A 26,338-nucleotide genomic window follows, 5' to 3' on the forward strand; every position below is an offset into this window, starting at 1 on the left:
CACAAAAAAAACAGTAAAATATCAAAAATATTTCTGAAACGAATTCCGATTCTAGTCATTTAGATTTTTTCATAAAGCAAAAACAAAAAAAAAAAGCTTGAAGTCAATTAGAAATAGCTCCCGATTTCAGAGTTGTGCAAGCTTCACAAAATTTCACTTCCAACTACTAATAATACCAAGTATGACGTAGCCACGTCCAGTCTGGTGCATGCATTCCCGTCGGTTCTGAAGCAGACATCCCACTCCTACCACGAAGCGCCACCCACTTGATTTGAAACGCCTCCTGGACAAAAGCAGAGTCCCTTTAAAAAAAAATACATATGAAATCTATCATCTTGATCAGAGGGCATCTCATTAACTGGAGCTGGATGCCTTGGCAGCCGGTTTCCCCATCATGGCTCAGTTTGCCGAGGTCCTCAGCCAGGTGAGGTTGGTTCTTACTGTGGCGCTGCCCGGCGAGGTTCACGCTCTGCTGGAGGGTCTGGTGGAAGAGGGGATCATCTCGGAGGCATACAGGAACAGTTTGAATCTGCACTGGCTCAATGACGGGATTGTGCCTAAATTCACAAGTAAACCAGGACATGTGGAGCTGGATGAGGACTTAAATTCTCTAGGATCAGTGGCTCAGTTGGACCTCAACCAAGAACCAATGAGCCAAGTGAAAACAGGCGAAGCGAAATCTCTTTCTTGTGTCCACAATGTGACACAAACCGAGTCGGTTTCATTAATCGAGGAACCAAAATATGCAAGATTTAACCTGGACGAGAACAAGTGGCTCCAACATGAAAACCTTCAGACAAACCAGGAGGACATGCAGGAGTTATTGGGTGAAATTCTAACTGACATGTCCGACTTGAATCAAGACCCTCTTTCCTCACTGTCAGTGTATGACTGCACTCTCAGGTCCAGTGATGAAAAAGAACTGCTGAGCAGTGCAAGCAGTGAGCTTCCTAGTGATAATGAAAGCGTAAACATGGGGAGTGAGGAAAGTGAGGAGGTGTGGTTACAGCAAGTAGAGGAATCAGCAAGGAAAATAGCTGTTCCTCTGTGGCAGCACTGGGACCGAGGGCGAGGGATGCTGCAGACCTTGCTGCCATGTGTTTCAAGCAGCTGTTCAATAGGTGACTGGATGATGCTGGAGGGTGAAGCCCAGAGTGTCATTTTGGACATGGAGGAGGAAGTGGGGCTTGCAGCCGCTTGCCGTTCGCTTGACACCTGCGTTGGCGACTTTGAGTGTGAAGAGCAGAGCTGTGCGTGTGACACAGACGCAGGCAGGTCAGAACGAGAAGCGCTTTACTTCTCTACCCTCAAAGGAGTTGCTGTGTTGAACGCGGACAACTTCAGGACCCTCGGAGCAACGAGAAATGCGTCACCTGTTGAAGCCTGCAAAGCAACTGAGGAGGGACACATCGCCCAAATGCTGGAGGGCCAATTCGATGTTCTGTGTCCAGTCGGCAAGATGGCAGACAAAGTGGACGACCTGTTCTGTTTTACAGCAGACGCACAATATCAACAACGTGGAACACGGTCAGGACTGTCTGTGACCTCTTTCAGGGACCTGCTCCATTCAGATGTGCCTGAAGACAGCAGAACTGTTCTGCAAGATATCTCTCACTATAGTCTCACAGAAGGAATAACAGATTATCTCGAAGATGCAGAAATGTTTCATGTGGACCAAGACAGAGAATTCCAGGAAAAGACGGATTTACATTGTGGTGAGTTTGTTCATCATCATCATTTAAAGTATTTGGGCTCAAATTAGAGCGCAGAAGGGTAGCTGGGTCTGCTGAGAGTTTCAACTTTTGGAATCCTGAAAAAACTGGTGTCGATTTTCACATTCCGGCATTTATATGGTTAGATCCTGCGATCCTCTATTCTCTGTCCTATTTATCTTATTAAATGAAAAACTAGGAGTTTTCTGTAAAAGCAGCAATAATATTTTAGTACTAAGAAAGTTGGAGAGATTTTTTGTTTCTCCTCTTGGATATGTAGGTGCTTTCCATTTTCCGCCTCCTTTTATCCAGAACCGAAAGTCTGCCTTGTGTTGGCTTGTTATTCTGCCAGGCTATTTTTTTTTCTTTTTTTTTTTGGGTGAACGCCCTGTGGGCCCTGTGGTCTTACTTTCAGTTTCATTTTATGTCAGTAGACGGTGGGCTATGATTTATTAAATCCTTTTCAGTTTTATTCAGCATTTGGATACTCCTTGATTCATAGCACACTTTCTGAACGAAATGATTGTACTGCAAGGTTTCATCAAAGCCAGTGGTATTTTAAAAAAGTTCTTCTGAGGACAGTTTAAAGAAAAAAAAAAAGCACAGGGGGGCAACTTTTAGATATTAACCAGAGCAAAGTCGGGTTTTGTAAAACGTATTCACACTTTTCGTTAAACCAGGGTTTTGCATAAGTCTCCTGCTACGATTTTCTGCATTCTCAATTGCACATTTTGCCGTACATAAATAAATGATAAAAATGTTTATAGCTCTGTTGTAAACATAAAGGGCTTTTACTGTAAAAGAGGCAAAAAGGACGATAATGATGGTCTGGTATTAGTTTGTGTTATGCAACACCTGTTGCAATTTGTTGTCGTTGGTGAGCAAACAGGGCAGGTACTTTCCACGCAACACCTGCCGTGTTATTTTAGGTCAGACGAACAGTAAGTGTTGTTGCCTTGGATACGGTTTCTTGCCAGAAATAGGATCTTAGGAGTTCAAACATCAGCGCCGCCGTATCGAGAAGAAAGGAGACAGTCATTTGTGATCAATATTCGTTGAAACGTTTTGATTTTTCCCAGTTTTAAGCCATGTTTTTTTAAGAGTGTTGACATGTAATGAAACGTTGCAATGCAATTACCTCATCTCAGTCTGAGTCGGCCATATTTCTACAACCTCTGGATGATGGATTTAACTGAACTCCACGGGATGTTCTGTGCCTTAGAAATTTGTTTTGGTATCCATATCCTGACTGATACTTTTCAATAACCTTTATTTAAGATTTTCTTGTTGTTCTTTTGTCTTCATGATAATTTTAGCCAGGAATGTTGATTAACCAGTGAGTTGACAGGTGTCTTTATACGAGTATGACGTGAGATGCAGTCTCTGCATTTTGGTGATTTGGTGGTCCATCTAGTCAGCCACTAGCACTGACTGGATGGACCTCTGTTAAGTATGTGACCATATGTGAGGATTTCCCACAAACCAGCCAGAGAGATATTGAGTAAAGTTCAAAAGAAATATTAATTTATTACAAAAAATCCAAAAATAATTTCAAAATGATAAATCGGGCCCAAAACTGAGGTCAACATAACAAACTACAACTCAGGTAGTAACACAAAGAACTCAAACAAAAAACTGACCTAACTAACAAGACATGAAGAGAACTGAAATAGTGGGTGATCAAACCACTACTAAACAAAAGAGAGATAATTAAATACAAAGAAACATTACTAAATCTTTAAATTAAATAAATATTAGAACTGAACTAACTTTCAAAAGAAAACATTAAAGAAATAATGAAACTAAACTAAAAAAACAAATTTCCCCCTCCCCTGGCGAGCAGGTGGAATGGCCCACTGGGAAGTTGACCACCAGTGGACATCAGCTGGAAATCATCTTAATTCCATCTGTAGCTCCAGGGGAAAACTGTTAAACTCAAACAAAAGAAGTTTAGTGTATTTAACAAAAATTACAAAGAACTGACAAATAAAGTTAATTAAATGGGTGCACTACACATAGTTAACTAAATTGGTCAAATCAATGAAAACACATTTGAAAATAAAAATCTAAACTATTCAAACAAATATATAAAGTAATATTAAAGAAAAACAGAAAACAATTACCCTTATTCTGTGACAGCAGGGACAGCTGTCACACCATAACACAGTGATAGTCATTGTATCCTGCCTGATTTCCTGATGTAACGCCCCAACTGTTTTCAGCTGCCACTGTGATGATGTCTTTGTTCAGGAATGCTGTGTCTCACTGTACTTTATTGCTAGACTCCCTTTAAATCAGGGTTTCTAACTCTTTCCAGAGTAAAAGAACAGCGACGACCTTGAGTATAGATGAGCTTGATTTGAGCTTTTACAATCCTACCGGTCGCACAGGTGATCAAGCCAGGCCAGTGAAATTAAACCCAAAATGTATTTACAGTAAAACTTTAGCAAATGATTAAGTTGCAACTTTATTAAATAAGGATCATAATCTGAACGCTGCCTGTTATTGTCCTCGGTTATCCTTGTCTGTTGAAGTTTGTTTGATGGGGTGAGAAAAAAAACAACAAAAAAACAACAAAAGAAACAAGACAAATGTTTCCCACAGTCAATCAGCAGAGGGAGATGTAACGGCTTTGTTTGTTTTCCCCTCATGTTTATTAGACTCATTGCTGATGGATGCATATATTAAACCTGTTTTGCCTGGCAAATGAAAGTACAGCTGCACCATAATTTTCTTTCTGGAGTAATTATTTATGAATTTATATGTATATATATTTTAGTTCTGTCGCCTCTGGTCTGAGACATAAAAACGAAAGTATGGTTATGCATGTGCAAGCAGACGGCGTGGCCTTGGCCCACCAACGTGCAAACCAAGCCCCTGAGCTTGGCGTCTTGGTTAAAGTGAAAGCAAAAGCCACACCGCTGCCAGGTGCTGTTGCCTTTACGCGCAGTGGAGCTGAGGGTGAGCTGAGGACAGGCTGCCCAGGCGCGTTGGATGATGAGATGTGTGGCTTTGAATGTGCCACAATATAGAAGGAACTACAGCAACATACAGCAGAGAGTTCAGAGGACCTGAGCAGCATCCAGAGAGACTCGACAGGTAAATCATTTGTAGCTTCATATAACGGGGCGCGCTTTTTCATCATGCTTATTATTATGCGTGCTGACGGATATCTACGCGTAAATATTTATGCTCATTTTTTGGGGAAACTTGTTTTTTTCTTCTTTTTTTTTTGGCATTAACCCAAATGACTAAACATTCGTTTTAGAAGCTTTCTCTTCTTTTTTTAAAAAAAACCTTGAATGATCCCAAATGATCTGAACAAAATGCATTGGCCATCACTTTGTTTAACTTTAAATTCAGAACCACTAAAAAGGCGGACTCTGTTGCGCATGCATCTGATCAAACTCTCACTCCGGCTCAGCAGCAACGACCGTTTAATCGCTGGGCGTTAAAAGATGAGGGGGATTCACAGAGCACTTTTGTGTTCCAGTTAATACATCATCAAGGTGAAACTACAACAGCAGAGGTGAGGGGTCGCAAGGCTGCGCGTGTCTAGTGAGTTGCGCAGAAAGTTTTGGGCTTTCCCTTTAAGGATTGTGCGCTTCTCTTCCTGAAGGCGCGCGCCAAGTATGGGCAAATGAGTGCAACTTTTGCCCTGAATCTACAAAGAGCGTCGCTGTCTGTTCAACAGTCTGTTAAACCCACATTTCGGAGTCGATGTGAAGCTCTTCCCTCACTGGCGGCTTTTAGAACCGCTGCGCACGTTTTGAAAGTCCATGCGAGTCCCAAAACGGGATGAATAGCCACGCACTTTTTTTTTGTTTGTTTGAAAGTAATATTTTCACGCGGATCAAGGAGAGAGCTACCAGAAAGAAGGCAGAAAGAGATATAAATAAGGCCTCATTTTCACATCCTGCTTTTTGACATTGATATGTGATGTGAGTAAACAAACGTGACGCTGAATTCAGAGCCATGCTGAGCTGTCCGGTGGAGCCCCTTGGTTATGATGAGCAACAGCTCTGCTAATGATCTCTGGACTGCTGGACATGAAGACCAAATGTGGTTGTGATTTAATGGGAAAATATATATATACTGTATATGACATGCCTGCACTGCCTGTACATGAATAACTTTCCTCTGACCTCACTGTCCCCTCTTCACTCTGAAGTGTTCAGCAAAGTGAAAAGCTGTTGCCTTCATGGTGTCTCTTTGTTGGGCCATCGCCACATGTTTACGCCCAGGCAATGCCATTTAGTACTTTAAGGGCAAAAGCAGCATCCAAACGCAGAGTTACACATTTATAACTGTAAATGTAGAGTCGAGTATTTTTCATGCATTCTGGAGATAATTTTGTTTGGCATTACACCATTTTTTCATTTCCTTCCTATTTTTTTCTTTTTGTGTTGACTCATAAAAAAGACAACAGTGAAACAAAGATTGAACTGCATGTAGGATGTTATTTATTGGAGTCATATACGCCTATTTTCTTATGAGTTAGTCTATGAGTTAGTCCTATTAGCTCTTCACATCAGAGGGCATAGACACGTCTATGAGTTAGCTCAAGGCTGCTCCAGTAGCTTGTCGCTGGTGGCAAAATTGATCACAAAGTGACCTGCCCCCACTTTCAAACCCCACTAATAATAGCAAAAAAAAAAAAAAAGAAAGAAAAAGAATGTCCAACAAACGCATTTCTGTATATGGTTAGTGTTGACTTACTAGCTGTGAGAAATCAGATCAACATAAAGCTCCCGGGGTGCAAAGTGACTCCTTGGTGAAGTGGTTATATATGTGGAGGCTCCACCTTATGGTGGTTTTATTCCCAGTCCATTTTCATCCTCTGTTCTTGTTTGATGACTCGTGACTGTTGGCGCCTCAGAAACTTTTATAAATCATTCCTGAAAAAGGAGACGCAGCAAAGCTTTGCTTTTTCCAAACGGGAAGTTTCTACGTTTTAATTTCCAGGACGACCGCTGTCCATGAACGGGGCAAAAATGTCAGTGATGGCAGGGAAGTTTAAGAGAGGACTTATTATGTTATTGCGTCTGTTAACGAAATGTTTGTGCAGCTTTCAAATGACAGATTCAGTAGAAAATGGGTCACGATTTCAGGAGAACGGTGGTAACTTCATGGTCCGGGTCCGAGTTCTAGATCTACCAGTGAATTCTGGGTAACTACATGTGCTATCATGGAATTGTACATTGAAGAAAAGCACATTGCCTTACAAGACAACTTCTTTTAGCCAATATTATAAGGTCAGTTACGCCGTTTGGTGAAGATGATGAGAACCTCAGACAGTTTGATGAAGCGTGTCCAAAATTTCACCACAAAATTTAAGTTTGACCACTTGAATGTCGTCTTTGCTTTCATTTGAAGGAGAGCGATCATTTTCCGTCGCAGCTGTTCTTTTGTCATCAACAGGAGTCTTATTTAGGGCGCATGCGGCACAGTGGTTAGAGGTTAGACCTCAACTCGTACTTGTTTCCTTTGGCACATATCTTTGCCCCAACCCCCTTTCTCTGTCCTCTTCTTATTTGATTGCTATTAAATAAATGTGACTAGTGCCAAAAGTATTCTTAAAACCAAACAAAATGACTCTCCTCTAATCTGTCACTATGTATGCGAGCCTATTGTTTTGCCTGGGATTTCTTTTTTCTATAATATGGGGGTAAGGGGAGAGAGGCTCGGGGTTTGTTTCGGTTTAGAAAAGGCACTGACGAGTTGAGACTGGCATTTTATAGCTTACCTGCCCTGGCATGTTTTTATAGTCTTTTATCCTAGTTTCAAAGATCACCCTGTTCTGTGTGATTTTTATAACAGGTATAGGTGTGTTTTGGCTTTGTACTGGCTCAATCAAAAGGCAAAGCTCAAGGTTAGACCGAGATAAACGGGAATGGAAAAATAAAACACCCTGGAGGCTGGATTTTGTTTCCAATATTTGGATATTTTCAAACCAGCACCTTTTAAAGGCACAGTCGTGGCCTTTGATAATCAAGGTCTTGGTGAGTTTCTGCTTCCAAATGATTCTTGACCAGAGTTAGACATTGTTTTCGCTTTTCATTTATCAATAAAATCACGAATTTGCCTTTCAAATTTCGGCTGGGTGGATCTTTGGAGCAGCCTTACCACAGTATCATTTTAGGCATGTTGGACACAATTGAAAATATATTGGCATTGAAAAATACTGCTGCATTTATTTTAATCTTGGTACTACTTGCAATTTCCTGCTTTTGTTCCAAGCTGACTTTCCAAACATCCTTTAGTTTCCAAACGGGGGATCCACAGTCCTTTTCTTTCCAGTCTGTCCTTTATTGACCACTCCATTGCCAATAAAGTCACATTTAATGCTGTGAAAAAGCACTGCACTTCCTAGGCCTTTGCTTTTTTTTTTTTTTTTCCATTTAATGTTTCAGATCATCAAATGGATTATTTATGAGACAAAGTTCATTTGATTTCAACTATTCAATCTGAAGTCAATTATTTGAATTCCTTTATTAGACATTAACCCAGTTCCTCCATTATTATTATTATTATTATTATTATTATTATTATTACTACTATCATTATTGTCACAGTTCTTATTACAGACACTCTCAGTGAGTGCTGGTTGGAGACATCCTAAAAGGAATGTAAAAATATAAAAATGTCCAATGTGTCAAAGAAATGATTTGTTAATCTAGGGAGGTTCCAACACTGCTCCATATTTTCTCCATATCTGGATAATGACCCTCCGTATGGTTGCAAATCCTTAGAAATGGTTGTGTCAGAAATTAGGCCAAGTTGCGTCAATACATTAAAAAAATCTTACTGAGGTGTTCAGATTTGTCCGGATTGCGGATAATAAGCTGAATTAATACATTTCGTTAGGACTGAGGTACACTTTATCTAAAGGTCGAGAAAATGCACAGATTGCATTGCAGTGTTTTGTGAAGAGGCTTGAGTATGTTTTTACTTATTTTCTGTTGGAAACATTTCTTACTTATCAATATGGCCGTTCTCAAAGATAGGAAAAAAGAGACTCGTTCCACTGGTTGGTGATGGCCGGCAGGACTGATTTTCTGTGGTGTGCTTTGTTCTGTGAGCTGAAAGAAGTACAGAACCAATGAGTGAAGAGCTGAGAACAAAATAAAATGAGTAAATCATACAGAGAATTACATCTGACATAATCTCATCCAGAAATAGTTTGTGTGAGAAAATGAGCTCATCCAAACATGTCTGTTAAAACGTCTTTCGTATTGTTTTTAATTGGTAAACTTACTCATCACTGTTTCTGCTTTTCTTACTTCTTGTGTGTTTTGGTTGTTAGATGCCAAGATGCAAGGACACGACCAGGACTCCTTGGACTTGTCGGATTTGGGTTTGTAGCTTTGATTGTTTTCCGCATTTCTTCACAATATGCCTCCTCCTTTACACATTAAAACACTCGTTATCAAAATTGTAGTTTCAGGTTATATAGCAGACCTTTTGGGGGATGAGGACTTTCTTGGTAAGTAGTGAACGCTACTTACCAAGTAGCTTTCAAACAATTGTGCAAAACATTATCCTTTTGCCCAATTTTTGAAATTGATTCCGTTAATTATTTATTTGCAGCTTCTGAGCTGGATCCAAATGTGCTCTTCAGTCATGATCTGGGGCCTGACTGCTTTGACGACATCACCCAAAACAGTGAGCATCTATTTTGGTTATTTTGTTGTCTTATATATTAGAAAATAAATAAATAAAAAGCCCCCAAAAAGACTTAAGTCATTAACTCTTCTGATGTGGTTGAGTCAATAGATGACACTAACTCCACATCACTATTTATAGTGATTTGGAGTTATTCATGGACACCTATAAGGAATACAATTTGTTTGTGATTATTTTTATGTGTGTTATTATCTTTCACATGTGTTTCTGGCGACTGCTTTAAGACCCTTTGTGCCAGTTCCTCTTTTTGAGTCTTCCTAATTCTCTAGAAACAATACACTTCTTAGCTGTTGCCTTCAGATCCCTGCTGATAAGACATGACAGAAACAGCCGTTTCTGTCTACTGTGCCAGCCGCTTCACTGACTTTTACACTTCCCCTTCTGTGCTCTGCAGGTGACACCGCTGTGCCATTGGGGGTCTCTGATAGCGCTGACCACAACGTGCAGAGAGAGAAGAGGAAGCCAACAGACAAAATAAAACCTAGGAGAAAAAGACAGAGAGGTTAAGGGAGCTCAAGTTTGATTGCTCAGCTCGCCCATCTGTAGCATTGCTCGTTTACATCTTAAATCTCTCCCTCCCAGATGCCCTGTCTACACAGTGCACCAGTGGAAACTCCAGAGTGAAAAGGCAAAAAGCGACAGGTGACAGATTTTCTTGGCTCCTTGTGATTCCTGATCTGTTGAGAAATATTCACTTAAACATCCACACAGTCAAATAAATCGACTCATTGCACATGGTCACACCCTACCTCTATCTTGTTTCTTATCAGTTATCATCTTTCCAGTTACATCATTCCAAAGTTCTGATTACTATATAACCAATAAGTTGGGCAACAACCATTTGTTTTTCTGTCAATAGGTTTTCTGTCCTTCCTTTGGTTGATGATAGGATAAATCTTCATTAAGTCTCAGACTTCCTGTTTTATGGCCACTAAGTCATTATATCACATTATGATAAATGACTTGGCCTACTTTCTTATCAGTTATAAAAATTTACGTAATGTAAAAAAAAAAAAAAAAAAAAAAAAAATCCCAGTGGGCAGGTAGAATGATGGCAGCCATCTTTCTGTCTGGTCATAGTGATTGGAAATAATAGATGCAGGGTGGCTAATTTAATTTCAGGTTGATTTATAGTTTTGAGCCTGAAATCATTGATGCAAAAATATGATACTTTCCCCATTGACAGTTCACATGTACTTAATCTGTCATGTACACTAATCTGAAGGTGTTGCTACAGTGCTTAAAAAAATTAACTTGCATCACTAGTAGCAGCTGGCAAGGATACCGAGCACACCAACCCCACTATTTTCCAGCTAAAACAGTTAAAAATAAAATTCAGAATGTTTGAATTTGCATTGAATGACTTCAGTTTATCATCAGAAATACTTTACAGTTTAGCAAACCTCATTTCATAGTTTATATGTTAAACTGGTTGGAAGACATCTGGAATGATGTCATTTCCAGGATGACATCATTGTGGAAATGACATCGTTTCGTTGGAGCATTGTACTCGTTTCGGGCTTCATAGGGTTCATAGGGTTCTTCCAATCATCTCTGCTGAACCTCTTTTTTTGTGTAACTTCTGTTTTAAACTCAAAATAATTTTCTTAAAAACCTATCACTTGATTTTATGTAAATAAGTGATACCAAATTACTACTAAAGGCAACTGAGGTACCACCAGTCATCCTTAGACCACAATTTATTTGGAGATTTGTTCTGTTAACCCCCCTGTTTTCTTACAGAACCACCAAAAACCCAGGGAGAAACTGCTGAGCAGCCTGCAATTCATGGTGAGTTTCTCATAGCGACGGAAATAATTTTGAAGGGAACAACATGAATTTAAGCGAATGGATATAAGCTATGCACCACAGCCAAAAAACTAAAACTATTTTATGCCACACCTTGGAATGGACATATGAAACCATCAAAACTTGATGTGACCCGAATTTCACAGGTCACATCAGGACAGTACTATTTTGCAAAGCAGAATAGTACTGTTGTTTATCTGAGACACTAAAGGGTTAAAGGACTTATTCTTGCCCATATGTGACTTGGGCTCTGAAGTCACATATGGGCAAGGAAGTTTATTTTGTGATCTTAGATGTGATAAATCAAAAGAAGAACTGTGCCACTGCTCGACTTCCTCTATGTTATTTTTGCTGTGTGTGTTAGCATGATGTTAACAGTTATGACCCTCAAGCTTATAAAGATGACTTTTTCTGATCACAATGCAGCTGTAGTACAGTGCTCTAGCACTTTTTTTCATCTTTGTCTTGAAATTGGAATTTAAATTCCTTGTTCCTTCTCATAAGCCTGCAGTCAGGTGATGCTTTCTGCCCTCCCGCACTGAACAACACCTGTTTGTAGAAAACAACAAGAACGTCACCTGGTGTTGTTTTGCAGATGCTGAAGCAGTGTCAGTTCCCGCAGAGTCTGTGGGATGCCTTCCCACCACTCCTCCAGGCAACCTCCTCGTGTTCCCACCTCAGTCAGCTAACTCCATTCCCATTCAGTTCATCACAATCCCAGACCCCTCTGCTTATAAGGTGGTCCAGCTTTCCTCCTCTCCTCCTCCGCTTATTAGGCTCCCCCTCCAGAACGCAGCTGCTACGCCAACGTACATCTTCGGTGAGTGAATCTATGAAATTATCCTGCATGAAAGGTCCAGTAGTTGAGTTAGTTGTAGCCAAACAACACTGACTGGCTGTAAAGAGTTTGCAGTGAAATTGCTGTGATCCTCAAACACAGAACTAAACCGGTCCTATTCATAGGTCTCTAATTTGTAGCCAAAACACTTCTGACCAGCCAAGACGTGGACGAAAAACATATGAAGATATCCTTTAACAATGGATCAGTACTTCTGAAAGTTGTCAGAGAGCGACAGAGGGCTGCAAATGTTAAGGCCTAAAGATAATATTCACATATTTGCCATAATTTTCACAACTGATTTAACAAATTAGTAGAATGTATGCAAGAAAAGTTGATCATTTTATTCTCGCGGATTGCTGTTTTTTCATTTGCACATTTGCAGTGTAAGAAGAAGTCAGACACGAAACAACTAGATCACGTTCCAATTGAATGCTTCATAACATCAAACCCACAGCCTTTTATGATTTCCCAGAAAAACCTCATACAAGTAGAGCAACATTGTTTGATTCACCTGCTAGGCATGACCCAAGAATTTGTATCATTCAAACTTTTTTCACACTTTGTCGTGTGACTACGAAACATAAACACCTTACATAATCCAAGTTTTATGTAATAGACCAGAACAAAACAGTGCACAGTTGAAGGAAATGCATCAGTGGAAAATTGTGGCGTACTCATATACCTATTAGCTCTTCGTACTGCCGTACCCTTAAATAAAATCCTTTCCAAACATTTACTTTCAGAAGTTACCTAATCAATAGCAAGTGTAGTTTAATTTCATTATAAATACAGTTCATCTGCAGAAGGCGTCAGAAGTTTGCTAGAGAACATTAGAGGGCAAACAGCATCATGCAGGCCCAGAAACGCAGCAGAGAGGTCAGGGCTAAAGCTTTGGAGAAGTTTAGAGCAGCAGTCTCTCACAGAATACACTTCAGTCCATCATCTCAAAACAGAAAGAGTACCACTACCAAGACACGCTTGAGCCCCTTTGGATAGGCAGTAGAACATTGATCAGAGAACAGGCGATTGCCCCGAGATCCTCACGAATTTGACAAAGACACATATTCATGCAGCAATCAACAAATCTGAGAAAAAGACTCCAACAATGAACTTTGTGGGCTAAATGCAAAATACTACTTGGCGGAACCTAAACACACTATAAGCGATGGTGATGGAAGCAGCATGCTTTGGGAAACTTGACAGTAGAACAGTAGAAAATAATGAAGACCCTACATACACAATTGGAGCTGCAAGTGAATTTATTCCAAAGGATACTCATGTACTAAAATGGCTAAACAAATTTTTAACAAATTTGTGTCTTTAGCTGTCTGAAATTCATTAGATGAATGCTAGGCAGCTGTTTGCAGTGAATAACCGCTGCCTTCTCTAATCCTGTTTCCTATTAGTTCCTAATCCCTCTCCGACCCGCACACGCCAGGTTCCACCGCTCTCTCCGGGTGAGCACCGCTTTTTCTTAATCTTGGGGTATCGACACATTCATGTGTCTTTGTGTAGATGCTCATCTGTCTGTGTGATTTTTCTCCTGCGTTTGTAGCGGACGGTGCAGTGGCGCCCTTTCTGATGAGTTCATTTCAGCCTGGTTCCATGTCAGACACAGCCAGCAAAGTCACGTCCCCCACTGCAGCTCCTCCGTCCCCCACAAACGGTAAAACTTAAGTGTGTTTCTCAGAGCACAGCCCATGCTGGGTAAATTTTTTGCCTTCCCACAACATGAACCACATAACTTATCTCATTTCAGAGGTATCCCCATGTAAGGAGTCGCCAAAGTCCCCTGTGGTCATGGAAATCCCCCGTAAGTCTGCTTTTGCAACTTCCTCTCATTGCTCCCCACAGTTATTATGCCTTAATGAATAAACTGGTATTGGTTTCACTTGTTTGTCCTCTGCAGAGTCTGTGAAGGACTACATCCAGCAGTCAAAATTACACATGAGTCAGGCTTGCCAGTACATGGAGGCAGGCCTGAGGCTGAGCGCCCATTACGTGAACGTGAGTGTGAGCCAGAGAGAGATCGCTCACTCTGGGAAAAACACGAATAGATGTCTGGACAAGGAGCTCATCATAACTGGAGATATAGACCGCCAAAAGAGCTCCATGGGGCAGAGTCAGGTAGGCGTGTTTTATAGACCAGTAATTAAAAACAAAAACAAAAAAAAAACTTCCGAATTGTGGCCATGACAAAAAAACAAAATTTATTTAGGAGATTTTACTTACTTAAAAAAATGAAGTAAGTTGTGGCATCCAGCCTACTCTCACAGATTCGCCTCGAAGCACATTTTACTGTGGAGCATAACTCCAAATGATTGGAAAATTTGTTTATTTTTGTGGGTTTTTTTCATTGAGCACATTTGAAATATTCTACAAAAAATGCATCTTGCAGTGCTGGAATATCTAGGTGCAATGCTATTTGAGACGCTAATGGCTAGTGTATGCATATTTGATAAAGTGTGAGAAATAGTAGTACACTTTGCAAGTATTAGGAGCAAAAAAATACCTACCCTTAACTAAAAAGTCAAAAGTATGTCCCTTCTGACATACTGCCAAACGCAAAACCACTTCACCACATCTCATTTTTACTTTTCCACACCCTCCAGCAATTCCTCCTTAAAACTATCCATCTTCCTCTCTGGCCAAAAAACTGTTTTTCACATGAACAAACACAACTACCAAATTCTGTCCAACCACACAATAACTTTGCAGCCAGAGAGGGACGAAAAGTGATGCAAGTTATGCAACTCATGCAATTGCAACAATGAGAAACGACCACGCAGATGGGAGCCGTCATTAAATGTTGTTGACTTTATGTGGATCGAATGATAAATTCAGGGACGATTGAGGCACTCTCATTGTCCAAGATAACTTCCATCAACACCGTCTGTTAGAAGTGTAATGTAACAAGGAGGCCTGAATCTAACTTTTAAGACCAATAGATTGTGAAGCAATAAAACAACTCGCTAGAGGTGCAGGTGTGCCTCGACCTTTTTGTGAGCTTTGGGTCGCTCCATATGAAAAACAGGCTACGCCATGAGCCACGTGGCCAGCTGCAGCTGAATGCTGGTTTGTTCCTATGACTAAGTGAATGTGTGTTTGTCTTTTTCAGATCTTTGACAGCCTGAATGGGAAACGCTACAACGTGCTGTTTGGCAATGCTGGCATGGGGAAAACCACTGTGATCAAGAAGCTGTGTCTCGACTGGTCCAGAGACTGCATCCCCCAGTTTGACTTTGTCTTCCTATTAGACGGCAAACAGCTCGCTTTAACAGAGCCCGTCCACAGCCTCCAGACGCTGCTGCTCAGCCAGTCCTCCTTCGCTCCACACTGCGCGGATCCTGAAGGAGTTTACGCTCAGATCCTCGCAGCTCCTAAAAGGGTGCTTATTGTTTTCGACGGATTTGACGAGCTGCGGCACTACGAAATTCTGCTCCAGACTCAGAAGAAGGAGTTGGTGGCCTCGCTGCAAAAAGACAGCAAAGCCCAGGCCTTCACAGTGAAGCAGCTGTTCTCCAGCATCCTTCAGAGGGTCCTGCTCCCAGGCTGCACGCTCCTCCTCGCCACCCGCCCAAGAGGCACGGCCAGCCAGTTGCTCCGGCGCGCGGACAGCTTCCTGGAAGTCTGCGGCTTCACTCCAGCGAACGTGGAGACGTACGTTTCCCAATACTTCTCCGACCCTGAACTTAGGGAATCGGCTTTGGACTTCTTAAAAAGCAGCAGCTACCTGAATCTCCTCTGCTGGAACCCGGGTCTCTGCCTCTTGGTGTGCACAGCGTTGGAACAGTGCAAAAGTGAGGATGCCTTACCCAGAACTTTAACTGCGCTCTGTCATAAGGTGCTCTGCTTGAAGATGGAAAAAGACAGAGGAAGCACAGAGTCACTTCCTGAGGCCGAGAAAATAAACACGGTTGAACCCGTGGAAAATACAGACATTTCTAACAATTCCCCTGCGAGGAGAGTACAGAAAAATAATCGCGCAAGGCCCAGAGCGGTAGCGTGCGCCCCTTCTGGTAACCAAAGAGCAAGGAAGACGAAAGGACAGAAGAAACTGGATGAGGAGAGTGTTTGCCAGGACACTAACAGAACAGAGTTGCTGTCCCAGCTTTGCTCTATAGCCTGGGAGGGAGTGAAATCCAACTCATCTGTTGTTCCCAAAGGACGAACTGTCTCCACCAAACTCAGAGCTTTCAGCTTGAGGACGGGCCTGCTACTTTCTCAGTCCCTCATGAAAAGGACACCTTCCAAAGAGGAGATGGAGGGAGGAGGAGAAGTTAACAATGGGATAGAAGAAGTGGAGGACAAGGAGAACAAAGACAAGGGAGGAAATCCACAAACATCTGATGAATGTGAAGACGGGATCCTGTCGTGGGCTAATCCTTTCCTTCAGAGTTACATGGCTGCCGTCCATTTGTCTTTGTCAAGGTAACAAGGAACTCTGCTATTCAGCTGGTCATAAAAATAAAAACTGTTTCAACTGTTACTTTCGTTTCCTCGTTTCCCTCACCCAGTTTATTGTTTGTCTGTACCCAGGTCTGTGACAGACCACTCCTTTCTCCAGACCCTGCCCTTCCAGATGGGTGCAAAAGGCCGACGGAGACCTCAGCGAGAAGAAATGGAGCTGACGCAGCGGATCGCTGCAGGCCTCCTGTTCCACAACAAGACAGAGCTACAGAGTCTCCATTCATACTCGGAAACAGTCTTCAGGGACATGGTTGCCAGTAAGCAGGCATTGGTGATGAAACACCTGGAGGGTCTGTGCTTTGGGGATTTGAATTCAGCTCAGATCCTGGAGGCGTGCAACTACGTCTACGAAGCAAGTTTCACGCACCAAGAGAGTGGGAAAGACACCAGTGCCAAAATGCTGACTTATCTGGCATCAAATCTCCCTGAACTCCTAACATTTCGGGGCGTTCCCCTCAACCCGCCAGACGTGTTCACAGTGCAAAACGCTCTCAGGATGGGTGGAGCTGAGGGCAGGAGTTTCTGTTTGGACCTGGAAGACTCTGGGATTCAGATCTGTGGACTTAGAACGTTAGTGGCCCTCAGCAACATCAACACATACAGGTAAAACCAACTTCTTCCCGAAACGATTCAAAATGACCAATTCAGGAATTGAAATCTTTCTAATTTGTGCATTTTTCAAAATGCAATGTTTTCAAACTCAATGTTCCTCAGTTGAACTTTTGGAATTAGTTATTTGTGAGCTTCATAAGCAAAAGGTCTGAAAATCAGCCACCGTCCTCTTCTGCTCTCCCGTGAGGCAGGTTTGATCCGACAGACAGGCCCACCAGGTCATGTCTGAACGTTTGCAGTTAGCAATGGTCACCACACTCTTGCCAACTCAGCAACTTTCTTGATTTCTTTAGCGACATTTCAGACAAAAACAAAAATTGTTATAGGCCAAAAGCAGTATCATCAGGTCAGAATTTTTAAAGATAGGCAATAGGTGATCGGCCAAAATCCGAGATAGCCAATCGGTGCTCTGCTGTATTAGATTTCAATTGAAAGGGATGCAGTACATGTAATCTGGGAGCAGACGATGTTACATTCAAATTTTAAAAGGAAAATCCAGAGCATGGCTATCACCATGCTAGGCTAAAGAGTCTCACAAAACAGTCGCAGCTTGCTTTCTCTTTGACCCGTTTCACAGTCATTAACTTCTTCAGCTTCGATTTGAAGTTTTGTAGAAACAGAAGAAGGAAAGAAAATGAGGAAACGGTTTTAACGGGATCGGCAGAGTGGACCGATACGTCATCGTTTTTCATAAGTACACAGTCTTTCTAATTTCTAGTTTGAAGCAAGTTTTATTATTCTTGCTTGTCCCAAATGCAGCATAAAATGTTAATGTTAAAAATAGATTAATGAGGACAGGGGTGAAGTTTTCCTTTCCTTCACTCTCTACTCTCTCAGTCACTACTTCCTCTTCTGAGAGGGGAGATGCGCTACCAAAACACTAAAAGTAACAAATCAAAGCAAACTGCAAACATAGATCGAATATATGTTTTGTTTTATTTACCTCCTATGGTTGAACTTAAAATTACATGAAATCCAAAGTTCCTACATTCCAGGCCCCAAGTCCAAAATCTAGTTGAAATAGTTGAATGAAATGCTAAACCGTCATTAGCAATACAAGCTAAAGACAGTTCACAGGCAAAGTGCTGCTTGAAAGCAGCAACATGCTCACAATATACCAGATCTATCATAGCATTTTATCTGATTGGATTTTGATGTTATGTTGAGAGAAAATCTTTTACATTTGACGTGTCGAAGATGAACATCTTCGAATTTGGTTTTTACCAAACTGCTCTGATTCTCAGATCATTTTTAGCTCCTTTAAAAAAAAAGAGAGAGAACATGACGATCGGAAAAATGTTTAAGGAAAGTTCAGCCACTCTGTAAGCACTGCCACGCTGTGTAGTAGTGCTTAGAAAAATGGGTGTTTTATAAGAGGAAACACATTTGTGATTCAAAAAAGAGTGAAGACTGCAGCAAAATTTTTCTCACAAGGTGTGTGGTTGTGCAAGCATTTCCTGCCTGCAAATGAAGCTGAGAAAAACACAAACAGCATGTTAAAAGAAACATGCTGCTGGATCTGCACAGACATCTCACCACATTCTGTGCTTTTGCTCTGTCAGTATAAATAGATGCTTAAATGGGGCCATATTTGAACGTGTCTGACATTCACGGGAGAAGGGAGAAAAATTAAAGTTGTCTCATTATTCTCGAGCTTTCGTACGCCGATCTGTCACAACCCAAGGATGCATGCAGAACTGAAAACTGTGTGATGGTGCAGAAAGCTGCTGCGACTCGTATTAGGAACTGAAAAGGGCTTCGTACAATCTCTGTAATGTCTCTAGATGCGAACAATGCAATAAAAAAATCGAATAAACCTTTTGGTAGCTAAAAAGGCTCTAAACTAAACATCTTAAACATCTAACAAATTTAGACATTTGGACTCAAGAAGGTCTCAATAATTTGAGGACACTATAAATCTGCATTTTTGATATGACGAGATTTGTGTTGAATTCAGAATGTGTTGTATTATTGTTGTGTAAAAAAACGGTAAGGTATTTATTCTAGCTGGAGTTGATAGCTATATTTAATGCTTGAAACATATGTCTGCACACCGATAGGTATAATCAGATTACCTCAGTCTGTCACACTTTCCAAACCCACAAAACTACTTATCACCTAAAAACATTTGACTTGGAGGGTTATGGTGCTCTGATTCTCTTTGAGGCCAAAAAAAGGTTCAAATAAAGAGCTGCCAGTTCTCACTATGTCTTTAACTTTGTTCAAGACATAGACAACTGTATTTGTGTAAATATTGGGATCCTATGTTTCTAATATGATCAGAGGGAAATTCTGGATGTTTGTGTGTTTGCGCGCTCGCATGCTGTTGCAGCAACCGTATCTGGGAAATTGTGAGTATGCAAGCTATTGCATACATGGTCTGGTGCATCCCGGTAGAGCCTCCAAAACTGTTTGCAACATGAATTCCAGCAATGACGCAGTCAAATCAAGTGCATTATGTACGTATTTAAAATGGAGCCTGCGCGTTCCTCAGGGCCTGCATAGCAGACGTCGTCACTCTGTGGGAGGAGCTGGAGAAGACGAGCGACGAAGGTCTCCTGCGAGGAGCGGTGTCCAAGTTCAAGATCCATCCTCTGAAAGCCACTCAGGTCTGTCACATAGAGCACCTGGAAAGGCTCGTCGGCATACACACCAGCAAGAGGCTCTCGGACAGGTGGGGTGTGACAGATACACACAGTGATCAATGCTCATTTGAAATGTTCAGTGTTTGATTGATTGATTGACTTTTATGCTTAACCGCAGCTCCGGCCAATCAAATCCTCTCCTGGCAGACGGGGTGCCAGCAGTGAAAGAGCTGCACAAGCTGGAATTTGAGTGAGTAATTGGAACAGGATTGGAGAAAACAGTAAAAGCAATACCAATCAAAATCGTGTTGATGTCATTCTGATGGTAACAGTTGCTCCTCTTTAAGGCTCGGCCCAGAAAACAGTCCCTTGGCTCTTCCCAAACTGTGGGACCTTCTCCCTGGGCTCCATAACCTGCAGCACTTGGAGTAAGTACACATAGCTCTCCGTTTCAAGTCGCCTCCTCACACAAGACACTCTTCTAATGATCCCTTCGTCAAACTTCCTACAGGGTGGAAAACAGTAAGATCGGAGACAAAGGGGCAGAGAAACTGGCAAATGCGTTGGTCTCCCTTCGCTCACTGGAAGTACTAAAGTGAGTCCATGCTTTCCCCTTTTCTCTTTCCTCTTCCCCATTTCCTTGTTAACATTTTAGCTCAACAAGCTCGTTTGTTTTCAGTTTGTCCGAGAACTGCATAGGTGACCAGGGCGTGAAGAAGCTAGCTCTCGCCTTGAAGGACCTGCCCAAGCTGCACTGTTTAAGGTCTGAACTGCGCGTCAGGCGCACTAACGGGTGCCGACACAAGCATCTATAAATGGCATCTTGTTTTTGAACCACAAAATTTCACTTCCATCTCTGTGGACTCCAGTCTGTACAGTAACGTGATTTCCGACGAAGGGGCAGAGAGTTTAGCAGCTGTCCTCCCACACATGGCTTCACTCACAGACCTCGAGTAAGTTTTCCGTTCCTTCTTGGCGTCAGAAATATTAACGGATAGGACAATTTATGAACGCTTGATACATGTGAAATGCAAAGCATAGAGAGCCGTATAGCCAGCTTATATTTTTAGACAGTTTGATGAATAAAGAAGGAACTAAATCCAGTGATTCCTGCACTCTGACTGAATGTAATGTGCATCTGAAGCACTTACATCAGTTTTGAAAAATTAAACATTATTTTCAGATATTGTGCAAATAAAATAAAAAATCTGTAAAGCAGCAGTGATCTTTTCCTATTTATTATTTAATTAGTGAGACAGTATATGCTTTGACCGACACACAGAACGCTAAATTTGTCTGAGATTTAGCTGTTTTGCCAAGAAGAATGGCCAAAAACATCATTTATATTTCAATATCTCAATGGGAGCAAATACACCCCTACAAAGTTGTGATTTGGTGACGCAGAATACAGTTGCATGCCACACTTTTCAGGTTTTTGTTGTTAAAAAAAAAAAACTAACTTGCAAACAATTCTTCACTATTCTTCCTCCACTTCAACAGTTTGCACAACTTCCTGTTTGCTTATTCTGTAGAACAGCAATAAGTGAAAATGACATGTGAATGAATACATAAGCAACTTTACGCCTGAATGATTTTGAGAATCATTCAGGCATAAAGTTATTTTTGCATAGGTCATATGTTCCCTGTTGTTTAACAGCTTTGTGTTTCCCTGTTTGTTTTCATTTGACAGCATTAAATATAACAAGATGACGGATATTGGAGCACAAAGCCTGGGAGCCAGCTTGAGAAAGTGCTCTAAAGTTAAGACTTTGAGGTGAGTCGTGTTACTAAACAACACATTTTTGTTGTTGTTTTTTTCATCTCATTAACTCAGTTTGGTCTGATCTCATCCCAGGATGTGGAACCAGTGTATCCCATATGGAGTTTTTGAGAGACTCAAGCAGCAGGACAGCCGCATCCTCTGGCAATAATATGGTCCTCAGAAAACACAGGAACGTTCTACCTTGCACTGAATTAATCTGTCTTGTGGATTCATGTGAACACTACCCTTTTAAGTGTTCTAAAGCATTCAAATCATGACACGAAATGCATGTGAAGATTTGCACTACAATAATTAGCTGCTGTTCAGCTCATCAGGGAGAGATTCTAGCTACTCTTTAAAGGAGGATTAACACTTACACCACCCAGGGTCACCTGTGTGGAATGCTTTATATAAACTTTGCACAATTTTATATCGTGTACACGGAAAAGCAGTTTTCAATTTAAATTTTTGTTTGTGTTTGTTTTTCTGGTTGTGAACTACAACTCATAGCCTGGTTATCTTTACACATATATATGTCATTTAATTGTGGTGTCACATGTTTATTTTTTCTACTCAAGTCTTGAGGTTATTAAAAACCAGCCTTTATACTTCCTCTCCTGCAAGTTTCGGTTCCCTATTTGCACACAGACTGACCTTTCAGTGTTGCCTGCAGCTCTGTGTGTTTTTTACGCATCATCCTTCAGGATGATGTTGAAGGACGACGTCTATCGCATTAGTAGTCGAACAGAGTTGTGTTTGGATGCAATGTTACAAATGTGGAGCGGGATCTCAACGTGCTAACCTCTCCTGGGATGAGCTTCCAACTACAGCACAAATCTAATAAATGGATTTGAAAACTGGAGCAAGTTGTGTTTTAATTTGTACTCATGTAAACTCAACTCAAGCTATTGTACACATTTATTCCCTCTCGGCACATGAATGTGTCGTTATGGAGTCATAGTGATTTATTTCTACAGGGGAGTGTATTTCTGCTGCTCTGTGGCGCACTCTTGTGGCTAAAATATGACATAACAGAAGGATGTACAGTCCAAAAGTGTGTTTCTGGTAAGATTATGGCTGGCTGTTTGATTTCTCTTTTTGGCAAAGTTGTTAGACTTCATTTGAAATGAAGTCTAACAACTATTCCTTTATTGTTCTGTTGGAACGCTCCAGTCATTTCTCAGTTTCGACAACTTTCAAACTTGGATGAAAAGTTATTGGTCTGGACCTTCATGAATGACCTCATATATTCAAGCTCTTTATGAACTGGGAACTGTTCATAGGAGAGAGCAAACTTAAAGAAAAAAGAACCTGAATCAGAATGTACAAGTTTATACTGGATTGAAATTTGCTGCCATGCACATGATCCATCCAAATGTCTCGGGGATATTTTTTATGTTAGTGTATTTGGATGCATCAAGAGTCGTCTTACAATACAGCACACCGGTAGGTGTCAAACACTGAGCTAGATGTATCGTGCAGAGGGGTTTGATTAGATACTATTGGTTCTGGTGAATTGCACAAAACGGAGTAAAAAAAAAATAAACAAGACTCAAGCTTCACCACAAATCAGCAGCTAGATAGTACAAACTTCCACAGTGGTGCTGAAACAGGATGATGATCCAAAACCCTCTGGGAAAATTTAGGACGATGCTAAAAATCTGGGTGTTTCACACGTAATCAGAAAGTAAAACCTAGAATCTGCTCGACAATGTTCCTGACCACACTATGACTCAGAGTAAAGGCCGTCTGAATCGGCTGAGTGAAGACACAATGCAATCATTTGAAAATCATTTTTATTTCAGAGTGAAGCGTGGCTGAATCCAACCACATGACAACGGTATAGCACATATTTAGGAGTTGAGTCATATATAAAGTTCTTGTTCGTTTACGGGGTCAGATGAACATTGCTGCGCTGTAATGCTGATGATTACAGGCTATGAGTGTTTTGAAACAGAACTTTTTTTTTCCCCTGACACTCCACTGGCGGTGTCTGCGAGTCACTTGAATGTCTGATGTAGTCACCGGATTCAAAACAGCGATGCTGCGAACGGCAACGAGGAGATTTTACAATCAAAGCTAGATTTCAGTGAAGTTGGCATTGATTCAAACTGATCTTGTACTTTGTACAATTTTTAAACATTCAAACTAAATGAATCACATTTTCTACCATTGCCCAAAAATGGCTATAATTTATTTATTTTTTCCCCACAGGCAGTACCTGTGAGTTCACCATCAGGTGCTGGTTGTTTTACTTTGATTTGAATATTTGCTTCCATCTGGTCAAATTTTGTACAAACTTAGCTTACAATAATTACTTAAAAGCAATTTCCTGAGTTCTAATTGTGAGCGATCAAACCAAGAGGCTGTTTTAAATTTGGTCACAAAGTAATAATAAAAACAAAAAAATATGGTAACACTGGGTTACGCACAAATTCAAAGATTCATATTTACATATTGCTTTTCGAACCCGGCTTCAACGATCGACGCCGGCTTGAGTCTAACAAAGCTTTAGAAAAAACAGTCTTGCATTAGGGTGGAATTACTTGCATCTACAGCTCAGTTGGAGAGACCTGGGTCGCTCACCAGACGTTTAGGTTGCTGTGCCAGCAGACCAGGCAGTGTCATTGACATTAAAATCAGGGCAGTCTGACGGACTGAAGGAAAGCTGGCAGAAAGGAGATCTGGATTCAAACTTCAGAGTGGAACATGCAGGTGCATGTCGGGTTGACGACGCAAAAGACATTCTGCAAGTCAGCCTCATTGGGAGAAAATAAGAACAGTTTTCTTTTTATTGTCAAGTGAGCATTCAGCTAAACGCTTTAGCTCACTCCTTCCACATCTGCAGCATGGATGGTACATTCAGAGATCAATTCCCAACAAACAGTCTTACAGTCGGCCCTGAGAACAGGGTGTTCTCTTTCTCACTAAATTAGGCAAATCATCTCACCGCCGTCCAATCGACCACTGCGTTACTCTACTTTATTATTGCTGTCGAGGACATCCACCTTGTGAAAGGGGTTTCAGCTTTACGATCGTTTAAACGAAGCAAGAACGAGGAAAACGTGTTCAGTTCAATCAACTCGTGACACAAAAATCATGCAAAGTTCAATCAGCCTAAATCACCTGAATAAAATGAATAAAAATGTCCCTGGAATGGGGTTTTATTCGTAATATTAAAACACGTTTGAGCCAAAATAAAATCCACGTGAACCAAACTGTGAAAATACAAAACAGAAGAAAAAAAAATAAAAATCATTCCTTTCTGCTTTTCAGTGAAAAAGCACAAAATAAGCAACGTTTTTGCTTTACAGTCTTGCAGCTTTCTAGTAAAACAAGACCTGCCAGCACACCGAGAGGCGCCATCTTTACTCCTGAGACAGTGCCTGTCCCTGATGATGCTGGAATACAGTGAGAGGAAGCTCAAAATAACCCATTCTGACTCAGTCAACCAGCAGCAGCAGCGGCGGCGGGGTCCGACGTGCTTTAGAGTGATTATATACCAACCGTGCCACAGCGGAACAGTTCTCAAATGTTTCGCGGCGTAGAGTATGACACTGAAATGTACACGGCCGCTGATTGGATTCATTTTGAAGACCGTCTGCTCAAAGAACAATCGGATCCCATATAAGCCTGGAAAGATTTTTGGGAGTGCATGCCAGGCTGCCGGATCTCCATGCAAGTCATCGGAACCACACTCTTCCGTACAGGAAGTAGCTTTTTGTTTTTACTGGAACCCAGCCGCGGGTGACTGGACCTCAGTAGAGTCCCCCCCCGAAGAGTCCTGGGTCTCTTTGCAAAAGGCTACCTTCCTTTGAGCCGAGACAACCTGGGGGTGAAAAGGTCAGCTTTAAAAAAAAAAGTCCACTGAATAAAATTTAAATATTAATTTTGACAATGTGCATTTGTTTTGGGCTTTAGAAACTTACTTTTTCAATAAGACATCTCTGCAGGAGGCAGCCTCCACTAGCAGCCACTGGGAGGCCTCCCACCCCCCATCTTCGCTTCCTCGGTCACACCGCGTCATTCCAGGTATCCCTCGAACACGTCCAGCTCCTGGTCCGTGTCGTAAGGTACGGAGGCCGGGTCGGACAGCACGCCGAGGTCCACCAGCGCCTGGTCCATGTCCTCGGGCAGGAACACTATCCCCACATTTAGGACGATGTACTCCATCAGAAAAGCATAGTAGAGTATGAGGACGTTCACAAAAAACAGGCCCAAATAAAACATATATGGGAGCTCGTCCAAAAGCAATTCCACCGAATCGAGCTGGGCATAAACCGAGCGTGTCATAGAAAACACGGACAGCCGCGGCGTGGTTTGAGCAGGGCTTGATTCGGGCTCGGTCGGCGGCAGCTATTGTGGACAGTCGGGCTGAGTTAATGGGACAACCGCATCCATGTCGGCTCGGCCCGACTCGCAGTGGGAACCGAGGGAGCTTTGCGGTTTTCGGCGGTCTATCTGTGCGGGCCTGAAGAAATGAAGGAGAAAGCGGGCAAAGTGGACGGCGATACGCTCATTGCTAATAATAACTCAAGGACCGTGTTCAAATGTCGTCCTGGCTTGCTCGACGCATTCTCCACATTGGTTTCCTGCGGGGTCGCCGGATTCACGCCATGCCAGCTGGCCGCGGCTAAAAACAGTTGCATCCAAGGTTAGCCAAAACAAACTCGCACATTTGTATGTATGATGGCCTTGGTGTACTCCCGGGCAACGAGAAAACGAAACGGGTAATCAAAAACAGCGCATTTTCACGACGTTCCCGAAGCTAAATGTCCCAGAACGTTTATGCCAACTACATCAAAACACAGACTACCACGAAGCGCAGTCGAAGCCCTGGCCTTTTGATTGGCTCGCTAAT

At 41.7% G+C, this 26,338-nt stretch overlaps 2 protein-coding genes across 3 annotated transcripts; one reads left to right on the top strand and one right to left on the bottom strand.

Moving 5' to 3' along the window:
* Window positions 1-322: 322 nt before the first annotated feature.
* On the top strand, window positions 323-22,331 carry ciita (class II, major histocompatibility complex, transactivator). 2 transcript variants are annotated; one of them, XM_055035693.1, is made up of 22 exons: window positions 323-1,715; window positions 9,019-9,069; window positions 9,154-9,198; window positions 9,303-9,377; window positions 9,793-9,900; window positions 9,981-10,040; window positions 11,142-11,189; window positions 11,803-12,027; window positions 13,455-13,505; window positions 13,604-13,714; window positions 13,808-13,861; window positions 13,958-14,175; window positions 15,167-16,479; window positions 16,588-17,121; window positions 19,625-19,804; window positions 19,894-19,965; window positions 20,063-20,143; window positions 20,227-20,310; window positions 20,395-20,478; window positions 20,585-20,668; window positions 21,406-21,489; window positions 21,571-22,331. In XM_055035693.1, the coding sequence occupies exons 1-22, from the start codon at window positions 395-397 to the stop codon at window positions 21,644-21,646; spliced, it is 4,959 nt and encodes a 1,652-aa protein (XP_054891668.1). In that variant the 5' UTR covers window positions 323-394; the 3' UTR covers window positions 21,647-22,331. The 2 variants fall into 2 exon arrangements, with proteins under 2 accessions (XP_054891668.1, XP_054891669.1); XM_055035694.1 differs by lacking the exon at window positions 323-1,715 and adding an exon at window positions 4,481-4,811.
* A 925-nt stretch (window positions 22,332-23,256) lies between these two features.
* Window positions 23,257-26,304, bottom strand: dexi (Dexi homolog (mouse)). The gene is made up of 2 exons (XM_055035383.1): window positions 25,407-26,304; window positions 23,257-25,306 (listed from the first exon to the last, which is right to left on the bottom strand). Exon 1 carries the CDS (start codon window positions 25,768-25,770, stop codon window positions 25,501-25,503), a length of 270 nt encoding a protein of 89 aa, XP_054891358.1. The 5' UTR covers window positions 25,771-26,304; the 3' UTR covers window positions 23,257-25,306; window positions 25,407-25,500.
* Between the last annotated feature and the right edge of the window lie 34 nt (window positions 26,305-26,338).

The sequence above is a fragment of the Poeciliopsis prolifica genome, unplaced genomic scaffold, assembly GCF_027474105.1.
Source record: "Poeciliopsis prolifica strain line A6 unplaced genomic scaffold, Auburn_PproV2 SCAFFOLD010, whole genome shotgun sequence".
NCBI classification, from domain to species: domain Eukaryota; kingdom Metazoa; phylum Chordata; class Actinopteri; order Cyprinodontiformes; family Poeciliidae; genus Poeciliopsis; species Poeciliopsis prolifica.